At 37.6% G+C, this 20,207-nt stretch overlaps 1 protein-coding gene across 11 annotated transcripts in view; it reads left to right on the top strand.

The window, feature by feature from the left end:
- Positions 1-20,207, top strand: part of RAPGEF4 (Rap guanine nucleotide exchange factor 4) — a 407,942-nt gene that overhangs the window by 376,371 nt on the left and 11,364 nt on the right. For all 11 annotated transcript variants that reach the window (XM_007494386.2, XM_007494385.2, XM_056794003.1 and 8 more), the window contains 4 exons: positions 244-334; positions 8,131-8,181; positions 8,974-9,061; positions 9,434-9,498. In XM_007494386.2, the coding sequence (XP_007494448.2) occupies positions 244-334; positions 8,131-8,181; positions 8,974-9,061; positions 9,434-9,498 (295 nt within the window). The remainder of the gene's footprint in view (positions 1-243; positions 335-8,130; positions 8,182-8,973; positions 9,062-9,433; positions 9,499-20,207) is intronic.

The raw sequence follows: 20,207 nt of genomic DNA on the forward strand, positions 1-20,207 counted from the left end.
ACAAAAATACTACCGAGAAGGTGAGCAAAGGGGAAAAATGCTAAAGCTCAACCGCTTGAAACTATAGACAAGCCAGGTAACAAGAATGTAGCCACTCAACTGGAACTTATCTGACACACTAAATCCAACCTTTCCATTCTTTTAAAGAGTGCCAGCAATATTAATGACTACCATAGGCAGGACCCTGATCTTTGTCTTCTCCAGAGTTGCATTTCATTCCAACATAAGCTTCTTGTGTTTCAGCTGTAAGGAGTACAAAAATCTGAATTCCTTTTTTGCCATCGTCATGGGACTCAGTAATGTTGCTGTAAGCCGCCTTGCATTGACATGGGAGGTAAGCAATGGATGAAATCTAATTTCCATGTTTGCCTGAAGCATGAATACAGTCTAGACAAGGAGATCTTAACCTTTTTTGTGTCATAGACCTCTTTGGCATTCAGAAAAAGTCTTTGGACAGACTCCATTTCAGAATAAATTTTTTGAATAAAGGAAATACTAAATTTCAGTTAGAAGCTATTGGAATAGATATATAAATATATGTATGAACATATATTTGTGTGTTTGCATGATCATTTATATATATAAATATGTGTACATAAGTTCTCTATATATGCATATATATTATTTTTGTTCAGTTGTTTCAGTCATGTCTGACTGTTCATGAACCTATTTGGGATTTTCTTGGCAATGATACTAAAGTGGTTTTGCCATTTTATTCTCCTGCTCATTTTTCCAATGAGATAACCGAGGCAACCAGGATTAAGTGACTTGCCCAGGGTCCCACAGCTAGTGTCTGAGGCCCAATCTGAACTCAGATTTTCCTGCCTCCAGACCAGGTATCATACACACACATATACTCTTACACCCACATTTTATTTATATACATGTTTCCCCCATCCAAGTTCACAAACCTCCTGAAACTCTTCTGTAGATCCTCGGGAGGTTGTAGAATCCTGGTTAAGAACTACTGGTATACTCATACTGAGTTTTTTTCTTAGAAAGAACCTTCCATGGTTTGTGAGAGTGGTGTCTCAGGTAAGATCCTGGGAAACAGACCTCATTCTTTTTCATACAAATTTCCCAAGTATCTGACTTTGATCAAGAATTGTCTTCTCTCTAGCCCTCATCATATCATCTATACAATGGAAATAATAATAATCTCCCAATAGGTCATGGTAAGAAATGTTCAGCTGTTCACAAGGACATGATCGAAGTTTCTGCTCAACACTAAGATGAGAGATGTGTTTCTAACTGAGGCAGATATTCAGTCACTGAAGGACTAAGGTGTGAGGATAATGACTTGAGACCTGCTGTAAACTGTGTTTCTTAGCTATCTGGCAGATCTGCTTTATTTGGATGAAGGACAATTGGCCAAAGCACAATATTCAATTCAGTTTGACAAACATTGAATCAATAGTTTTGCTGGTTTGACTGTTTATAGTCCTAGAAGATAGCTATCTTTCACATTTGGCCAAACATTCACAAAGCAGTCTAGGGCTTGTTGTAGGTTGTACATTTACATAACTAAAGTAATATTCTTATAGACAACAATGCAGAACTAGATTTCCACCTGAGGTAGAAACATTAAAGATCAATGAATAGGTAAATAGAGAAGTGAATATAGACAGACAGATAGATAGATAGATAGATAGATAGATAGATAGATAGATAGATAGATAGATAGATAGATAGATAGATAAAATTACACATAGATATGGCTAGGGAGCCAAATATAGATAGATAAAAAGATATAAATAAAAATTAATGACTAAAGATGATAGAAATAGATGACTGAGATAGATATAAACAAAGATAGATAAAAAGATAGAGACAGATAGAAGATATAGCCAGACAGATAACTAGAAAAAGAGAGAGAGAGAGAGAGAGAGAGAGAGAGAGAGAGAGAGAGAGAGAGAGATAGAAGCATCTATTCATCTATTGATTGCTACTATGTTTTAAGCACTGAGCTAAATGCTCTAGATATAAAATCAAGCAAGATTTAACCTAAATAGCAAAGGAAGAAAATGAGGGGACAGGGAGCAGAAGGGGCAATTGAAGATACACTTGATAGCTGCCTGTTTTGGCAGGCTGTTCTGAATAATTCTTTCACTCTCCCCTAGACTCCCATCTCCTAAATCCCCTAAATGCTTTAATTACTTGCACGGAATGCTGTCCCAATTCCTTCTCTGAGTTTCTCTGTCTACATCAGGCAGGTGTGGCACACAGCAACTCATCTCCTGAATATAGGAGTGAGAGAACTGGTGAGGACTGCATGTCATGAAGCTGTATCAGCTTCTATCTGGCAAAGGAACTGGGTTAATGCTACAAATAAATAAAGCAATAAAGTCATGTTGCAATTTCTTCCGCCTTTCATCAGAAGGCTTAGGGGGGCCATTAAAGATGCCACTGGGGGCAAGTTTGGATCAAAGCAGGCCCAGGATACCCTCTTGGGGAGGCAGCCTGACTCACTGCTTTAGCAACTCCTTTGCTCTTTTTCTCATCTGATAGTACTTTTTCTTCTGGGGTTCCAATCCACTCTAGATCAGACCTTTTAAGTCCAAGAAAGTTCATGGGCTCTGCAGGAAGCTCAAAACTGAATTAAATGAAGCAGGTACCTCAGAGAAATAACTCTGAGTCCATGTAGAGCAATTTTTGTGTCATGGTCCCCTCTGACAGTTTGTTAAATCCTAGGGATCTCTTTTCAGAATATTTTAAATTACCTTAAATAAAATATATAAGATTACAATGGAGACCAATTACATTGAAATACAGTTATCAAAGTTAAAAAAAAATTGTAGACCTTAGATTAAGAACTGCAGTCCTAAAGATTATATTAAGGATTTTGCTAGTTGTAAATAGGGAATTTTTGCAAGATCCTTAATGTTGGCACCATACTATACAGGATATAGGAGCCACTCTCCGCAGTCAATTCAATTTACCTAGAGAGAATATATGTCAGAAATCTTAATACTCCATGAGGGCAGAACTAAGCACAATAGGGTTCAAATAAATCTTTCTTCTCCAGTGGGAGCAAGAAAAGCCTATACCATGTAAGTCAAAAGAGATTCTTGTCTCATCCTTTAAAAAAAACCCAACTCCATCTTAAGGTGAAATGCAACTGAATTAGCATCTTTACTTAGTTTATCTTAGAAAAGCTGTAATATGCAGTCTTGATTTTAATAAAACAGCCCTCTAATCCCACTGTGAACCCACCCCCTTAGGACTCTGAGAGGTGGTCTCTGTCTAATGAAGTTTCCAATGCTATAGGAACACATGATACGTACACATGAAGCTATTAGAGAATAAGAGAGAATACAACAAAAAAAAATACAAAGCCATATGGTTCAGACAATATGTGCTAATTAAATACAGCTATTCTCCTCAGTTTACCTACAAGCATTCATCTACATCCCTCACATACAAATATCCTCCTGGGAATTACTCCTGAGTGACTAAAATACAATCTTGCTAAGCATTCATTACATGCCTACCATATGTAAGGCACTGCATTAGGAGCGGGTGATACAAAGACAGAACAAAGGAGTATCCTTCCTCAAGGAGCTTACATTTTACTGGAAGAGTAAAAACTATAAACTAATAATTACATATTGTATGTGGAGGAAGAGGAAGAAAATACTAACAATTAGGGGAAGAAGGGGAGACTTCCCATAGGACTAAGTGGGAAAATGTGTGATAACTAATTCCTAGATTTTCAACTGCTTTTAATTAGGATTTCTCCTTCTTTCCTACTTTCCTTTTATTTTCTTCCCCTTTCACCTCCGACAACCCTAGTTCCCAATTCTCAATTTTTCCATAATACAGATCCAGTCTAATGTCTTTAATGGTGGGATGGATTGTGGCAAGGGCAAGGGAAGGTGAGGGATAAGAGTAGGTTTAAGCCCTAGTAACTATTCCTACCTTCCCCTTCCCCCTGACACTTACTCCTCCCCTGCTTTAGAAATGGCTTCATAGATAGCTTGGAAATCTCTATCCTGCTTCTTACTTCTAGGCCCCACCTTTGAAAAAAATTCTTGAAACACTAGTTGAACCTGCCGAACTTCAAAAGGTTGACATGTCCATGATACTTCAATCTCTCCTTGTAAGAATCTGATTAATAAAATCACAGGGTTTATAGAATTCAAGGAAACCACAGAGGCCATCTAATCCATAACCTCATTTCCCAATAGAGAGCCAGAAAAGAAGGGTAGGATTTGAATCCAGATCTTCTTATTCCAAAGTCAGTGCTTCTTTTTTCTAACATCACTTCTCTCACTGGAATCAATTAAATTCCACAAACATTTCTTAAGCATCTATTTTGTATAAAATGAAGTGTTAGATGTTGGGCTACAAAAATAAAAATGAAATTATTCTGGCCCCAAGGAGCTTATAGTTTTCTGAGAAGGGAGAAGACAAGAGGAGTCATTTTACCCACCGCATATTTACCAGTAACAGCAAAAGACATGGACTTTTATTTAATAAACTTTATGCTATTTGTTTGGGAGGCAGCTAAGTGATGCAGTAGATGGATTGCCAACTCTGGAGTCAAGAAGACCCATCTTCCTGAGTTCCAATCTGACCTCAGACATTTCCTGGCTGTGTGACCCTGTTTACCTCAGTTCTTCATCTGTAAAATGCTCTAGAAAAAGACATGGCAAGTCACACCAGCATCTTTGCCAAGAAAACCCCAAAATGGGGTCACTGGAGTCAGAAATGACTGAAACAATTTAACAACAACAACAACATAGTTTGTTTAGCAGTGAAAAGGAAAATCCTAGAAAACCTTGAAAGGACTGTAAGTTTGCTATATGAGCAGGAATTTAGGACAAAGCAACTATGTGTATATCCTGATTAGAAATAGCAGGTGACTGTAAAGGTAAGAGAAATAAAACTTAAGTCTTTGGACTCAAAGGGAGCAAAGAGAGGTGATTATCTTCGATTTTTCCTGAATTTAGCTTGTTAGGATAAAGATGTTTGCCTGTTATCTCCCCCCAGTAGACTGTGAACTCCTTGAGGGCAAGGACTGTCTTTTCCTTTCTTTGAATACCCAGTGGCTGGCATGTGGTAGGCAACAAAATTTGACTGGGTGACTGGGAAGTTGACCTGGGACAGAAGAGTATCTGTCTCTTGTGGGTTATTAATACGCAGGAATCCTCAACAGTGTCTCCTTCTCTTCTATCTCCATCCCATCCTCCATCTTTCCCCTAGTTCTTACCTTTCTAGTGACCCTGCTGCAAAGTATAGAAGTCATCACAGATGGATTAAGACTGAGGTGATTGGTCCTCCTTACCACTTTCTAGAAAATAAAGAGCAGTCATAGGAGGAGGAGGGATAGGAATGGATTCCCACTCTCAGAACTACAAAAATAGAAAGATATTCACACCCCAAGTTATAACCCATAATATCACGTGTTATTCCATTTTAGCATGTGAGAGCTATAGTGAATTTGTGAACTGATTTTAGTATTCAGTACATATCGTTATTCATCTGTGCTTTTTTCAGCTTTTGCAGTTCTTATTCATGTTCTTCTGTAGATTCCCCAGAAAGGATCCACTCAACATGCTAAAAGTCTCTTTTTAGGTTTTTTGTTGTTATTTATATATTTCACAAGGCATCAATAAAGCACTCTGGCTATCAGTGATTATTCCTTCCTGCTATAAGCCTGACCCACTTCCTTTTCTGACCCAGACTTCCTAGATAATATCCTCTTTTGCCACTTCAGTCATGATGGCCATCGCTGGAGACATGCTTCAGCCAACTTGAATGTGCCATGCATTTTTCTATTGTCTCCTGGAGATGCTACTCTTAGGAATGTGTTGGATTTATACCATCCCACATCATAGTACTAATGTGAAGATCACATGAAATCATGGATTTAAAGAAATTTAAAAAACCCAAAGTGCTATGTGGGTTAAATAAACTTTTGTAGATTGACCTAGAAGCCTAACAACCCTATCAATTTCTGTGGGAAAATTAAGTGCAAATTCCAAACAATTCATTCACAAATATAGGAAATTAACTGCTTGTAAGTTTGTTGTTGTTCAGTAGTGTGATTTCTTGTTACCTCATTTGAAGTTTTCTTCGTAGAGATACTGGAATGGTTTACCATGCCCTTCTCCAGTTCATTTTCTCAGTGAGGAAACTGAAACAAACAGGGTTAAGTAACTTGCCCAGGGTCACACAGCAAGTAAGTATCTGAAGCCACATTTGAACTCAGAAAAATGAGTCTTTCTGACTTCAGGTCCTGAACTCTATCCACTATACCACCTCGCTGTTCATAAGTTGGGGACTGCCAATATAGATAAAATAGACATCAGTGTGAACTGGTATACTTGGGGGAATTTTCACAGGAGGAGTCTTAAACTTAACTTGAAGTGGGTAGATTGGACTAGAATGAGAGTGAAAATTCTATTTTTTTATAGACAGATGGTAGCAATGTAGGTAGTAAACTAATTTTACAGATGACAGAATTGAGACTCATGGAAATGATAGCACCATCAAACTTTTGATTCTTGGTGCTAATGGAGAGAAGAGGTAAATCTAATAGAAAATGATGAAATCATCTTTTATATTTGGCCATGGAAAGTAACGTGAGACATACACAGGATTAGAGACACATTCCGCCTCATCCATGTTAGATGTGGACCCTTATCAACTCAGTGCCCCCACTTGACTTAGCTTTATGGCTTAGGAGCCAACTGGGCAATGAGGGAAAAGTCCACTAATCAATTAATTTGTTTATGAATATTTAAGAATATACTTTATTACTCAAAAGTCCTCCTGTGACTTGTAGATTCAAGTTGAGAACTCTTGTCCCCAGATGCCCTAGATTAGAATTCAAACCACAGCTCTTTACCATATTCTCTTAAAGTAATAAAGTGAAGCTTTAGGAAAATGAATCTGTGGCACTTGAAACACACAGTTTCTTGAAAAACAAAATAAGATTTGTTAGATTTTTCTAAAGAGATTTTGGAATTGGTTCATATTTATGATGAGAAGAGAAAGCTACTTATGCATAATATAATGAAATTCAGGATGTATTTATCAAAGGTAAAATTTACCTTGGAAAGGAGAAGGAAATTGGAAACCTCTGACATCCAAGATGTAGCCAGGCCTATTAATGATGCATGACAAAAGACAAATCATAAGACTCATCGTGTTCTGCTTTATGATGAGAACACAGTTCTTGATTTGGAGCCCTTCAGATGTGAGAAAAGCACTTGCTCAGTCTTACTAAAGATAGTATTTATGAAGAATGGTGGACAACAGATTAAATAATGAAGAACCATCCTAGCTTTTTCTTATAGAATTGTGGTTTTGATTCACTGTAATAATAAGTAAGGAAATTAAGAAACCAGGGGACAGCATAAACTTCTGTACTACAGACAGATTATTCAGGCAATAGAAATCTATGCCATTTGGAGAAACCTACGAAATAACCTAGGAAAGGCAAAGTGATAGAGTATGAGAGACCTGCCAACAGGACATGAGATCAAGGTTTAGCTGTCACTAAATAGCTTTGTGACTTTGGGCAAGTCACAGCCTCCTTGGGTTTTAGTTTTCTTTCCTGTAAAATAATGGAGTTGGACTAGTTCAGTTCCATGCTCTGTGCGAGGGGTTCTTAATCTTTTTTTTGGGTCATGGACTCTTTTGGCATTCTGCTCTCAGAATAATCTTTTTAAATAAATAAAAAGTGCTTAGATCTACAAAAGAGACACCCCCCTTCCGAAATCTATTCATGGACCCCTTCCATGCATCCTAGATAAAGAACCCCTGTTGTATGATCTAAATTCCTAGTTGTGGAAATCAGAGAGTTAAAAAAAAAATTACTGGTCTAGTTGTGACCCAGGGAAGCTATCATCTTTATGAATCATCCTGCCTGGATAACAGTGTTAAAAACAGTAAGACCCAAGCATTCATAAGTTACTTTTGGTTCACCTAAGTTAAAAGACTTCTGGAAGGATGGTTTTTGTTATTCTAAATTACTTTGAAATGGAAAAACCTATTACAGCCTTTGCCTGGTTGTTTGATTAAGAGCCAGGGGTAGGCAGGGAACATTTCTTACAGAAATGATAGGGTATCTATATATACTGAGTGTGACAAAGGGTGTTGGTATTTTGATTTTGTCAACAGAAACTTCCAAGCAAGTTCAAGAAGATCTATGCTGAGTTTGAAAGTCTAATGGTAAGTGGCAGTGCCCCCTTTATTCTGTTCACTGTATTAATCCATTTGCTGATGAACTAATTTGAAGTCCTCATTCCAGAATATTTTATCTGTCCTTGTCTGACTTTAAGAAGTTTATGATCCCATTTTAGTGCTGCTAAAACAAGCATGTATGACTAATGAATTACACTCTTAGGAACCAACTTAAAGAGGACTTATGCCCCACATAAGGTCGATTTGTGTAATTAAGAAAAGCAGTGTGATATGCCTTTTTCTCCAATCAGACATTGGATGGTTCTACACTCCAAGCTGCATTTTTCTCACCTTAACTCAAAACCACTTTTTCCCTGAGTGGGTATGTTTGCAAATGAAAAATAATTGAGTGGGATTTGGCAAGAGAGTTTGGGAGGTGCCAGGAGAGGTGCATGTTTGAACTGGTAGTGTTACAAGACAGGCAGAGGCGAATCAAGGAAGGTGTGGATGGATAGCTTTGGAAGAGGGGTAATGGCTTGTTGGAAACAGTGGGCCACATACTTTGGCATTTATTATGAATTTAATATTTGCATTCAAGCAAAAGGCACCCTGATAAGCACAAAATCTTGGTCTATTTGTCACAAAAATCCAGAAAAAGGAGAAAAGGACAGGATTTTCACATATGATATTTTGTTTTAATTCATTAATAATGTTTAACTAAAGCGATGATTGTGATTTTGTATTCACCACAGATTTAAAAACACAAAAGCCTAGATTTGTCTGAAAGTTGTCTCTTTCACCAGTATTCAATCAGGAATATTTTGTTTCCTCCCTCTTAAGGATCCTTCCAGGAACCACAGGGCTTACAGGCTTACTGTCACCAAACTGGATCCTCCTCTCATACCCTTCATGCCCTTACTCATTAAAGGTAATCCAAATGAGCAGGTAATGAGTATCTGAGGAGTCCAGAGGAGAATGGGGGAAGGAAGTCACACCCTTATGCCTTCTCTGGCATTTTTGTTTGTTTGTTAGTTCTTGAAGGGCTAAGAGGGTTAGGAGAAGCAGTGGTTTGGGGTTTTGAAAGTCTCCCTAGCAGAACTAAGCACTAGTTTAGAAATTTTACTAATCTCAAGTAAAGAGATTTTAGAAGTTAAACACCTGACATAAAAGGAGCCATTGTTAGCCTTGTACAATTACATTATGCAAATCAGTTGGTGTAATCTAGTGCAGTGCCATTGTGCTTTCTTCCTGTGACAAATTTCAATTGGTTATTAGCTTTTGGCTTTTTATTTCCTTACAGATATGACATTTACTCATGAGGGGAACAAGACGTTCATTGACAATCTAGTAAACTTTGAAAAAATGGTACGTACTCTAATAATCTCACCTCAAATGTTGGGAGGGAGTATTTCTTTCGCTCCACCACCTGCAAAAAAAAATGCTTTCTGCTAATAAAAGAGGTAATTTCTTCATGTGCTGCTATGTAGAAACTCAAGGAAGTTATACATAAAGGTTTTTGAAAGATTTGGCGCAGAGTGACTCCCTATTTTATTCTGTCATTTCTTTTTTGTGGGACTGAATTGTATTTGTGTGGTTGGCTCACAGCGGCCAGAGACTGCTGGCTTTTATGTTCCTCATTTCTCCTGTGGCTGCCTGTTGCTATAATGTAGGAAGGCGACAGCCTGACTTCCATGTTGTTTTTGTCACAAGGTTTGTGGAGCTAGCCTGCCCCAGGATGCCAGGGAAATGTTTATCTGCCTAACCTGACTTGGCTTCACTGAAGTAGACAAAAGACAATTCTGTTATACATTTACACTGGAGGGTTATACTTGATGGGTACAGTTTATACCAATCAATTTCACTCAGGAATGCAGAGAAAACTTTAAAAACCTTCGAAGAATTAGGTTCAAGTCCTGCCTCTGACATCTACTGGTTGAGTTATCATAGGCAAGTTGTTTAACCCCTTAAAGCCACAAGCAAATATTTAAGACTATGATTTGTTAACTCTAGACTTCATACTATAGAAAAGTTCCCATGAGAGGCAGCTAGTTGGCTCAGTGGATCAAGTGCCAGGCCTAGAGACCAGAAGTCCTGGATTCAAATCTAGCCTCAGATCCTTCTTAGTTGTGTGACACTAGGCAAATCATTTAACCCCAATGTCTAGACCTCACTGCTATTCTACCTTGGAACCAAAACTTATATCATTTCTGAGTCAGAAGATAAGGATTTAAATTTAAAAAAGAAAAGTTGCCATTAAGCATCATCAGTAGAAGGAATTCCTACACCAATGTGGGTGGGTCCCACTCCCCCAAAAGAAAAAAAAAGTTCTAAAAATAAGACTTCTCTCCCTATGGTTGGAGATGAGTAATGACTTATGTTCTACTAAATCTTTTATGGATTGTATAATGTAAATGAAAGGCCATTGTCCTATGACACCTTTATTGTTTTCTAAGCTTATACAAATATGATACTTTTCATTGTAACATTGTCTTATTTTCTAGAAAATTTGCTATATAGTGCCATGTTGCTCTACATAATATAGGAAATTTTTTTATGCAGAAACCTGAGATTTGATTAATTTTTTCCAGTTTTTTTTTTTTTAGTTGAGCTCATGCTAAGTTAAATTTCCCATTGGGAGAACAAATGCTTTTACATCTTTGTTACTCATAAAATTTGGATTACTATGGGTCTGAAGGATATTTGACTCCTTCCTTTTTTAATAGAGTAAAATACTCAATCATCTGAAACCTTCTGGAAAGGAATTCTCTAGATAGTCAAGTTTTCCATATAGCTGAGAGTTTATCCCAGTAAGCACCAAATCATAGTTTATTTTTTATCATTTGGGAGGTAAATCTTTCTAAAATACATTACATACTTTTTTCTCTGCCTTAAAAAATACTGTATATAGAATGAAATGTATCCTTTTCTTGATGACTCCAAGACATCATTATTAACACCAATTATTTTACAATGTAATTGAGCAATAAGAGCTTCAAGGATGGAGGACATCCAAGAAAGAGAGGTATAGTGTCCATCTTACAATCCTCTGCTCAGGTAGGACCACATCTGAAATTTTGACTCAGTTCTGGGCACCATATCTAAGGACATAATACATTGGAGAATATACAGAGAAAAGCAACCAAGATAGCAAAGGATCTGAGAATCAGTTGAAATAATTAGATATTTGGACAAGAAAAATGAAGGCTTAGGAAGAATTGGGGCTGGGGGAAGATGATTGCTGTTTGAAGGTCCTCATAGTAGAGGAATTAAATTTGATCTACCCATCCCCAGATGGCAGAATTAGGAACAGTATACCAGTCAAAATTGCAAAGAGGCAAGTTTGGGCTTGATGTAAAGAAAAACTTCCTAATAATCAGTTATGGAAAAGTTGAATGGTTGCCTCAAGAAGTAGTGACTTCCCTCTCATTGAACAACACTGGATGAACATGTGTGAAGTATTGTATAATCAATTCTTATTCAGCTGTAAGTTGGTCTAGTTAACCTCCAAGACCCCTTCTTGTCTCTGTGACAACTTCCCTCTATATTTAAATAGTTCTAGACGCCTACATTTTTAGAATTATTGTCTCGATTTTTTGTAGTTTTTCCTTTCCTTCCTGTCTATTCAACCTATCTGCTTACAGAAGTCCCTAATTTTCTTTCTTATTTGTAGCTTCCAATCTACTATGGAATCAGAAACTATATGGCCAATTTTGCTAGTATTTATTAAAAAAAAACCCAAAGTGGCTGACACTGCAAAATAAAACAAGAAAACCTTGGAATGAGGGCTAAGGGTTCTCTTCTGAGTGATACGTATAATTCAATATAAGGACTTTGTAATAGTTATTTTGTATCCTCAGAGGCCCTTCTTGCCACCTTCCTCATTCTCCACTAGGTCCTTGTTAGGTGAGGTTGCTAGTTAACTAAGTTCTAGATAGATGAATTGTCAAAACAAAGGCTTTTTTTGGAAGAATTCAGAAGCTAATATCTATGAATAATCAGTTAGCCCGATTTCTTGATAGCTTAAAAAAATAGGACAATAGTAATACTAAAGTTGAAAAAAATACCACATCACAGGAAAACATAGGAAATCCTGTAACAATTCTAAATGAATCAGCACCATCAAGCTTTGGGAATCAGCCAAGCCCAGACTATAGTCATGCAAAGAAAAGCAACCGCAACCATTGCTCAGACCAGAGTTTTTGGATTTGGAACTTCTTGGAAAATAAAGCATATGCTCATATCTCCCAAAGATATTTAATCCTGAGGTCAATTCCTTCACCAGAATTTCTTGTCAAAGGTTATGCGTAATGGTTGCTTTCATTCCTTCTGCTTTGTGAGAGGCCACTGAGATCAGTGCTCTTCATTCATTCAACCTGAAGATTTTAAAATATTTTGCCAACTTCAAAGATAAAACAGTTTTCAGAAATAGAAACCACTTGTCGAATTATACAGAATATTTAAAAGATGGGCACAAATCATTAGTGTCATTTTTTTATTAGAAAGGATATTTGGGACAGGTAGGACACTCAGGGGATGGAGAGCCTAAAGAAAGGAGGCCCTGGGTTCAAATTTGGCCTTGGATACTTCCTAGCTGCATTATCCTGGGCAAATCACAATCTCCATTGTCTACCCCTTACTGCTCTTCTGCCTTGGAACCAATACTTAGTATCCATTCTAATATATAAAGTAAGGGTTTGGGAGGGGGGAAGATATCCACATTTGGATTCACACCACCATTAGCATAGCTAATATTCATATAGTGTTTTAAGGTTTGCAATGTAATATACTTTTTTTTTTATCTTCACAACAACTCTTGTTGGGAGGTAGGTGCTATTATTATTCCCCTCATTTTATGATTGAAGAAATTGAGGCAAAAAGAGCAACCAAGTGACTTGCTTAGGGTGACACCACCAGTATGTATCTGGTCAGATTTGAACTCCCTTGTACCATCTGTCTGCCTAGCTACCTTCCTCTGTGCTGAAATATTTGTGCACAATGGCAAGAAGATAAGAGACCTCAGTGTGTTCTCATTTGGCTAAAGCACATTTTGCCACAAGTGGGAAACCCTTCCAGCTCTCCCGTCTATGATCCTATCATGAGAAAAGTGGATCTGTTTTTGGAAAGGCCCTACCACAAATTGGGTGGCATAAAAAGAAAGAATGGAAACCCTAAAATGTGTTTCCCCCCCTTAACCTCCATCTTAAGTGCAGGAGGAACTTGCTCCCCATTATCCTTCTCTCAGCTGTCAGCTTCTTTGGCATCATGTGTCCTGTTGACAGAAGAAATCCCCTTCTTCCTGCTGCACAGCAAAATCATCTGTCAGGGAGGCCAGTGTGATTGGTTGTTCTTCTTTTGGGTGACTCTCTCCAGAAGCTGCACCTACCTACACAGGGAGTAAAGTTACCAGAACAGTCAAAAGCCCAGGTTGCTTAGCTTTCCATGGAGTGAAGCATATTAGTGGCAGACCACTGTGCCAGCATCCCTGCCCCCTCCCCTTTTTTATTTGAGCCTCTCCACCCTTGAGGTGTGAAATGAGGATTAGGGAATTGTTGCATATTGGTTTTCAGGTTTTGTGGATATGAACAAAAGAGAATTCACACTCTGATCCTTATGCAAAAAAAGGGGGGGCAGACATTCTTTCATTTTTTTGGAACATAAAGGGGTATTCGGGAAAAGTGTTTGAATAAAGCCCTTAGTAGCTTTCTATGGCATCCATGAATATTTATAACATTTAGGAGCCTAGACTAGGAATGGATTAGCAGATAATGTGTTGGCCTGCTGCCACCATACCAGGCTGCATAAAGCTGAAAGGGTATTGTTGCATATATATAGCATGCTGATAGTCACAGTTGCTACTGTATTATGTGCTTGGTTCTATTTCAGACATACCCATATTTAGGTTTATTTATTTATGAATATCATTTTTAAACTAATAGTTTTATTTGGCATGAGAAGACTGGTACAAACTTCTGAGCACGCATCGTCTCCCCTCGAACAAAAAAGAATGTTTTGAACCATTATTTTTTGCTTTACAAATTGTAACCGAGATTCAACCCTTCCATCCTGCCAAGAGTGGAGAAATAAAAGACCCTACTTACCCACCTACCTACCTACCTATGCAGCCACCCTGTACCAGCTCAATCTAGGGGAAAAAAATCTACAGCAATCAAGTTTACTCTCTGTAATACATGGAAGCAACCTAAACTCAGGTCTTATAAATGCTTCCAATCAAATCAAGACCTACTTCTTGAGTGTCTGTTCTAATTGAGGCACTGTCCAAGGATGTACAAGTGAATCTTGCCTTGGGGGTTCCTACCTGGCTCAAGAAACTTGTGATTTAGTTGCTGAGACAGAACATAATAAAATGGAGGAAACAAGCTGAATAACCTTGACACATTTACATCATTTTAAATTAAATTAAATTAAACCCTATTAAAAAACATTTATGTGTCTGCTATGTGTAACAAATACTAGATGATAAGGATACAAAAAAGAAATTTGGCATGATTCTTGTCCAGGCAAACTTCCAACAGCCTCAATAGAAAGAAAGCTCTCTGAGGGCAGGAATTGTCTGTATCACACATACACACACACACACACACACACAGCACTGAGTTTTGTACATCCTATAATTACGCTTTCAAAATAATTTGAATGGACTTATCCCTAGGGAGCTTTCAGTCTAGCATGGGGGATAAAACATTTGGACTATGATACAAAATAGACCATGAAACGTGCTACAGTTGATGTAACAACAGAAGAAATGCCTCCTGGAGATATTGCTAAAGGAACAGGAGAGAGTGAGACCCTTAGTGAAAAAAGAGGGAGGGATCACTGGGGTCCAAGGCTTCTAAGAAGGACTGAGGGCCATTTCTAAATTGGTAAAATTAAATGAACTTCTTGGCAAAGTGCTATCAAATGTGATGCTTTCTTTGCTTCTATTGGGAATTTTTCCAAATTCTTCAGAAGTTTCTTGTGATAGAGACTTCTGTGCATAGATATCTACATGTAAGCAAATCTCCTGCTAGTTTTAATGATGTAAACTTCTTCTGGTATTACCTTCTCTGTAGAACTCCAAGTTATGGTGTAAGCTATACAAAGCTGTTTGCCATTTCTTTTCTTTTCTTTAAAAATTTTTTTTATTTAGAATATTTTTCCATGGTTCCATGGTTCATGTTTTTTGCACCCTCCCTTCCTTCCCCTCTCCCAGAGCTGATGAGCAATTCCACTGGTTTATACATCTGTCATTGTTAAAATCTATTTCCATGTTCTTCATATTTGCAGTAAGTGATCTTTTAACATCAAAACCCTAATCATATCCCCATCGAACTATGTGATTGATCATGTTTTTCTTCTGCATTTCTGTTCCCTTAGTTCTGTTTACCATTTCTACAAACCACTACCCACTACCACCAGAGACAATCTGTTCTGCTTTTGTATGGTTCTAACTATTCAGTTTTTCCTTCTATCAACCCTAGAAAAATAATCAAAGAGAAAAGTTTTCATAGCAGTTTTATTTCCTTAGAAAGAGAAAATTCACACATATGTGATTTTCATGAGGCTGGAGTGAAGGAGGGAGAGAATTTTTATTTTAGTTTTGCTTGAGCATTGATTTATTTCAAATGATGCCATGAGATCCCTACCTGACTCAAAAAGTTTATGATTTAGTTGCTGAATCAGAATATAATAAAATGGAGGAAATAAGGTTGCTAGTCTAAGGGATGGGAGGACAGTGTTACCCTCTGTAGTAAAAGAGAAGTTAAGAGTGCGTGAGGATTTGGAGGAAAGATAATGAATTCTGTTACTGACATGTTGAGTTTAGGGTGTCTCCTGGACATCCAGTTCAAGATGTCTGAAAGGCTGAGAGATTGGAGATGAGCAGAGAGATTGGGGCACAATAAGTAGATTTGAGAATCATCAGCATAGAGATGGTAAATAAACCCATGGGCCCTGGTGAGATTACCAAATGCAGTAGTTTAGAGGAAGAAGAGGGCCCAGGGCAGACTCTGAGGACACTTATAGTTAGAAGAAATTATCTGAATGATAAACTAGCAAAGGAGGCAAAAGGAGTGGTCACACAGGGAAGAGGAGAACCAAGAGAAAGTAGTATACAAAAACAGAGTATCAAGGAGAAGAGAGTGACCAATAGTGTCAAAGGCTGCAGAAAGGTCAAGAAAAATGAGGAGTGAGAAAAAGATCATTGGATTGGGAGAAGATAGGTGGTTCAGTGGATTGAGAGTCAAGTCAAAAGATCAAGGTCCTGGGGTTCAAATCTGACCTCAGACACTTCCTAATTGTGTGACCCTGAATAAGTTACTTAACCCCATACTGCCTAGCCCTTGCCACTTTTCTGCCTTGGAACCAATGCAATTGATTCTAAGTTGGAAGGTAAGAGTTTTTTTTTTTTTATAAAGACCATTGAATTTGGCAAATAAGAGATCACTAGTAACTTTGGAGAGAACAATTTTGGTGGAATGATAAGATTGGAAGCCAGATTGTTAAGTGGTTAAGAAGAAAATCAGGAGAGAAAAAAATGAAGGTATTTATTATATATGGTGAAGAATTTAGCTACAAAGGGCAAGAAGAGACAGATAATGATGGAAGGGATGGAAGGATCTAGTGAGATTTTTTCCAGATAAGGGAGACCTCAGCATTTTTACAAGCAGTAGGAAATGAGCCAGTATAGAAGGAGAGATTGAAAAAAGATGAGTAGAGGAGAATAGGGGAGACATAAAGGGCAATCTGTTAGGGGAGACAAGTTGGAATAGGATCACTTGAATGAGTAGAAAGGTTAGCTTTGGTAGTGACAGTGGTGAAGGGGCAGAGAACAGCAGAAGACAACTGAGTATTAAGAATGATAAGTGGGGAGAAGAGAAGAGAGAGCTCACAGAAAATAGCCTCTATTTTTTTTCTGTAAAATATGAGACAAGGTTCTTATCTGAAAGATTATGAAGAGGGAAAGCAAAGGGAAGTTGTATGGTTTTCTCCATTTTTGTTCAGTAGCACATGTGTAGGAGTGAAGATGGTGAATAGTGAGAATGATCTAATGCTGAAGCTTGGATGGGGTAATTGATGATATGATAAAGGGAATAAGGATTCAAGAAATGAATATAGTATAAAGTTGAATTATTTCACTAAGGAGTCAAGATGGGAAGAAGATAGGGTACAGAGGAGTTGATCTGGGAAAGAATTGAGAATTCAAGGGATTGGAGATCACAGTGCAGATGAAGAGTGGAGTTATGTAAGAGAAGGGGGAGGGAGAAAGAAATGAAAAAGCAAAAGAATATGACCAGAGAAGAGAATAAATATCAGAATTCTTGAATATGGAGGTGGTACATTTGTAGGTGATGGCAAGATTGAGAGTATGACCATCTTTGAGTCTGGCTGAGACAGGTAAGTACTTAATAAATGCTTGTTGTCTTGCCAGGACTTCTGAGGCTGAAAGTTGGTCCCAAGCAGAGGATGTGGCAATGAGACAGGCAGCATGGAGTAGTGAATAAAAAGCTGGCCTCAGAAAGACGATAACTATACATTTAAAATGTGGAATCTCAAAGGGGTGACCTCTTTTACAATTTTCTGGCAAGAACTCCAGATCAGGGGCAGAGTTGGATTTGCTTATGAAGTAAGACAATATTTATTTTAGTAGATGCTGGGAAGTAAAAGCTATATATTTTTATTTTTCAGTTGCCAGCATCACAGGAACTTGCTGGGTTTGCTTTGTGGAGACCATCCCTCCTGGCAGGGGTGTGAAAGTCTTGAGTAATGCTACTTGGCTCTGTCCCTGTCTTGCCAGTTAGGTCATGAAGTCTACATACTTTTATCCTCAGTTACATTCAAAATAAATGTGAATAGCAACTTGCTGCTTGCCTTACATTAGAATGAGAGTTGAATAACATTGCTGAAGTTCCATGGTACAATGCTCTTTAGAGGTAAGCATGTGGGATCAGAAGTCCTGGGTGCAAGTCTTCTCTCCACTACTTACTAGCAATACAAGTCATTTAACCTGCCTGGGCCTCAAGTTTTTCAACTGTAAAATGAAGGATCTGGCTCAGGTATCTAAGGCCCCTTTAAACTCCAAATTTTGGTCCTATATTTCAGCTCTTCAGCCCAAATTTTATTTTGATGTACCTTAAGGAATGAGAGTTGTCTGCCAATGGTTAGAGGACCACCTAAACTTAAAATGTTAAGTCTATTTCCTCTTCTACAAGATAAAAATCTAGCAGAATTAATTTTGCAGAGACATTGGCAAGGTTCATCCATTCCTAACCAGGGTGCATATGATTGGCAGCATTATGCTGACCTAATGAAGCAAAAAAATGGACCTCCATGCAAAAGCAAGGTGTGAATTTTGATGTGTAACTAAAGTTATCTTTGAGTACAATTAAAAAGGATATATCAAAATTAAAACTATTGTTAAAATTAATCAAAGATTTAGAAAGGTAGAACCAAACCCTCAAGCTGAAAATTACTGATTTAAACAATTGTTCTCACATTTTAAACTACATAATGAGGTAAAAATTACGAAGCCTCAGAGCATAGCTCTAAAGAGTAGTCTAAAACTGAAGTCAGAATGAAATGTTTTAGCTTTCAAAACTAAAAAGCAGAACAATTACTTCCCACAAAATGGTATAGGAAGAGGTTTCTGACCCCTGCTAATTGTTTTATTATTCTTCAGAGGGGAATACAGGCAGCATTTCCCAGGGTTTCCAGTAATTACACTCCATTCAATATCAGAAGAATTACAATAATTCTGCATGGAATATACTTGTGCCCTTCAGATGCAAAGCCTTTGGAGAAGTGGAAAAAACAACTTAAAGTAAATTAGCATGAAAATTATCGTAGTTACTGTTTATTTGAGGGCTCCATATATAAGAGGCTAATTATACATTGTATGCTACATTTTCTTATAGGTATTTGTAATATATTTCTCATGCTGACCAAAAGATGTGTGAGTTTTAGGGTCCTTTATAAAAGAATACGTAAACTTTACCAATTTTTCTCCCTTTGTCTATGAGAAAATACTTGGGCACGGACAGTTCAGATTTGTGTCACTTCCCAGTGTCTCAGGGTAGCAGTAGTTGCCAAGATCTTATGAGTATTCCTTTTAATATTAAAAAATTGGGAATCTTCTATGAATGATTTTCATCTTATATGAATTAATTTTTTTAAAAAGACCATTGAGGTTTGCTCAGATTCATTTTCTATAGTCTGGTAATGCGAGAGGCCAGAGGGAGGTGTAGAGGGTGGGGGAACATGACAGCTCCAAGGTTTGAGAGTCACTTTCCCTGTGTGGAGTCTTATCAATTTTCTTGCTATTGTTAAAGTTAATTCACCATCTCTATGGAGCCACCTTTAGAATATAAGCAGCAAAAGCCTCGTTGAAACAGCACACACAGATTGAGGGGTCCTTGCTAACAGTAAAATGCCATGTTCCAAAAAAAATCCACATCCCCTGCTATGGAATGATGTTTTGTCTCACAGATTAAAAAATATATACCTGGCCTTAAAAAAAATTAAACTAAGAAGAAATGAAAACACAAAAGATTTCCTTTCAATCATCTGAATTTAACCAAAAGGCTTTAAAAAAGAATTAATATTAACCTTGAAATATACTGTGGCCTAGAAGGTTAATAGACTTGAAAAGACTGTAAAACACATATGAATGTGTAGCAGCACATTTGCGGTAAAATGTTTTTCTAGATAGAGAGAGATTGACTAGAATTGTGATTTTATTGTTAAAGAGAACTCCCACGTGGGAAAACTCTATCTGCCCATGCAGGTTGACAATATCTCTGCAATTTATCTTCTTAGTTGCCTGGAGCACTGAGAGATTTAGCAATTTGACCATAGTCACCCAACCAGTAGATGTCTAAGGCAGGACTCGAACCCAAGAATTCCTGACAGCAAAACTATCTGTCCTTTAGTCTACACTTTACCCATAACTACAGCCATACCTATCTACCTTATTGTCTATCTACATACTTACCTACTTATAAACATACATACATACCTGCCTGCAGATCAGCTTAACTAGTATTTCTTGAGCACCAACTATGGACTCAGGACAATAAAAC

Source organism: Monodelphis domestica, chromosome 4, assembly GCF_027887165.1.
Source record: "Monodelphis domestica isolate mMonDom1 chromosome 4, mMonDom1.pri, whole genome shotgun sequence".
NCBI lineage: Eukaryota > Metazoa > Chordata > Mammalia > Didelphimorphia > Didelphidae > Monodelphis > Monodelphis domestica.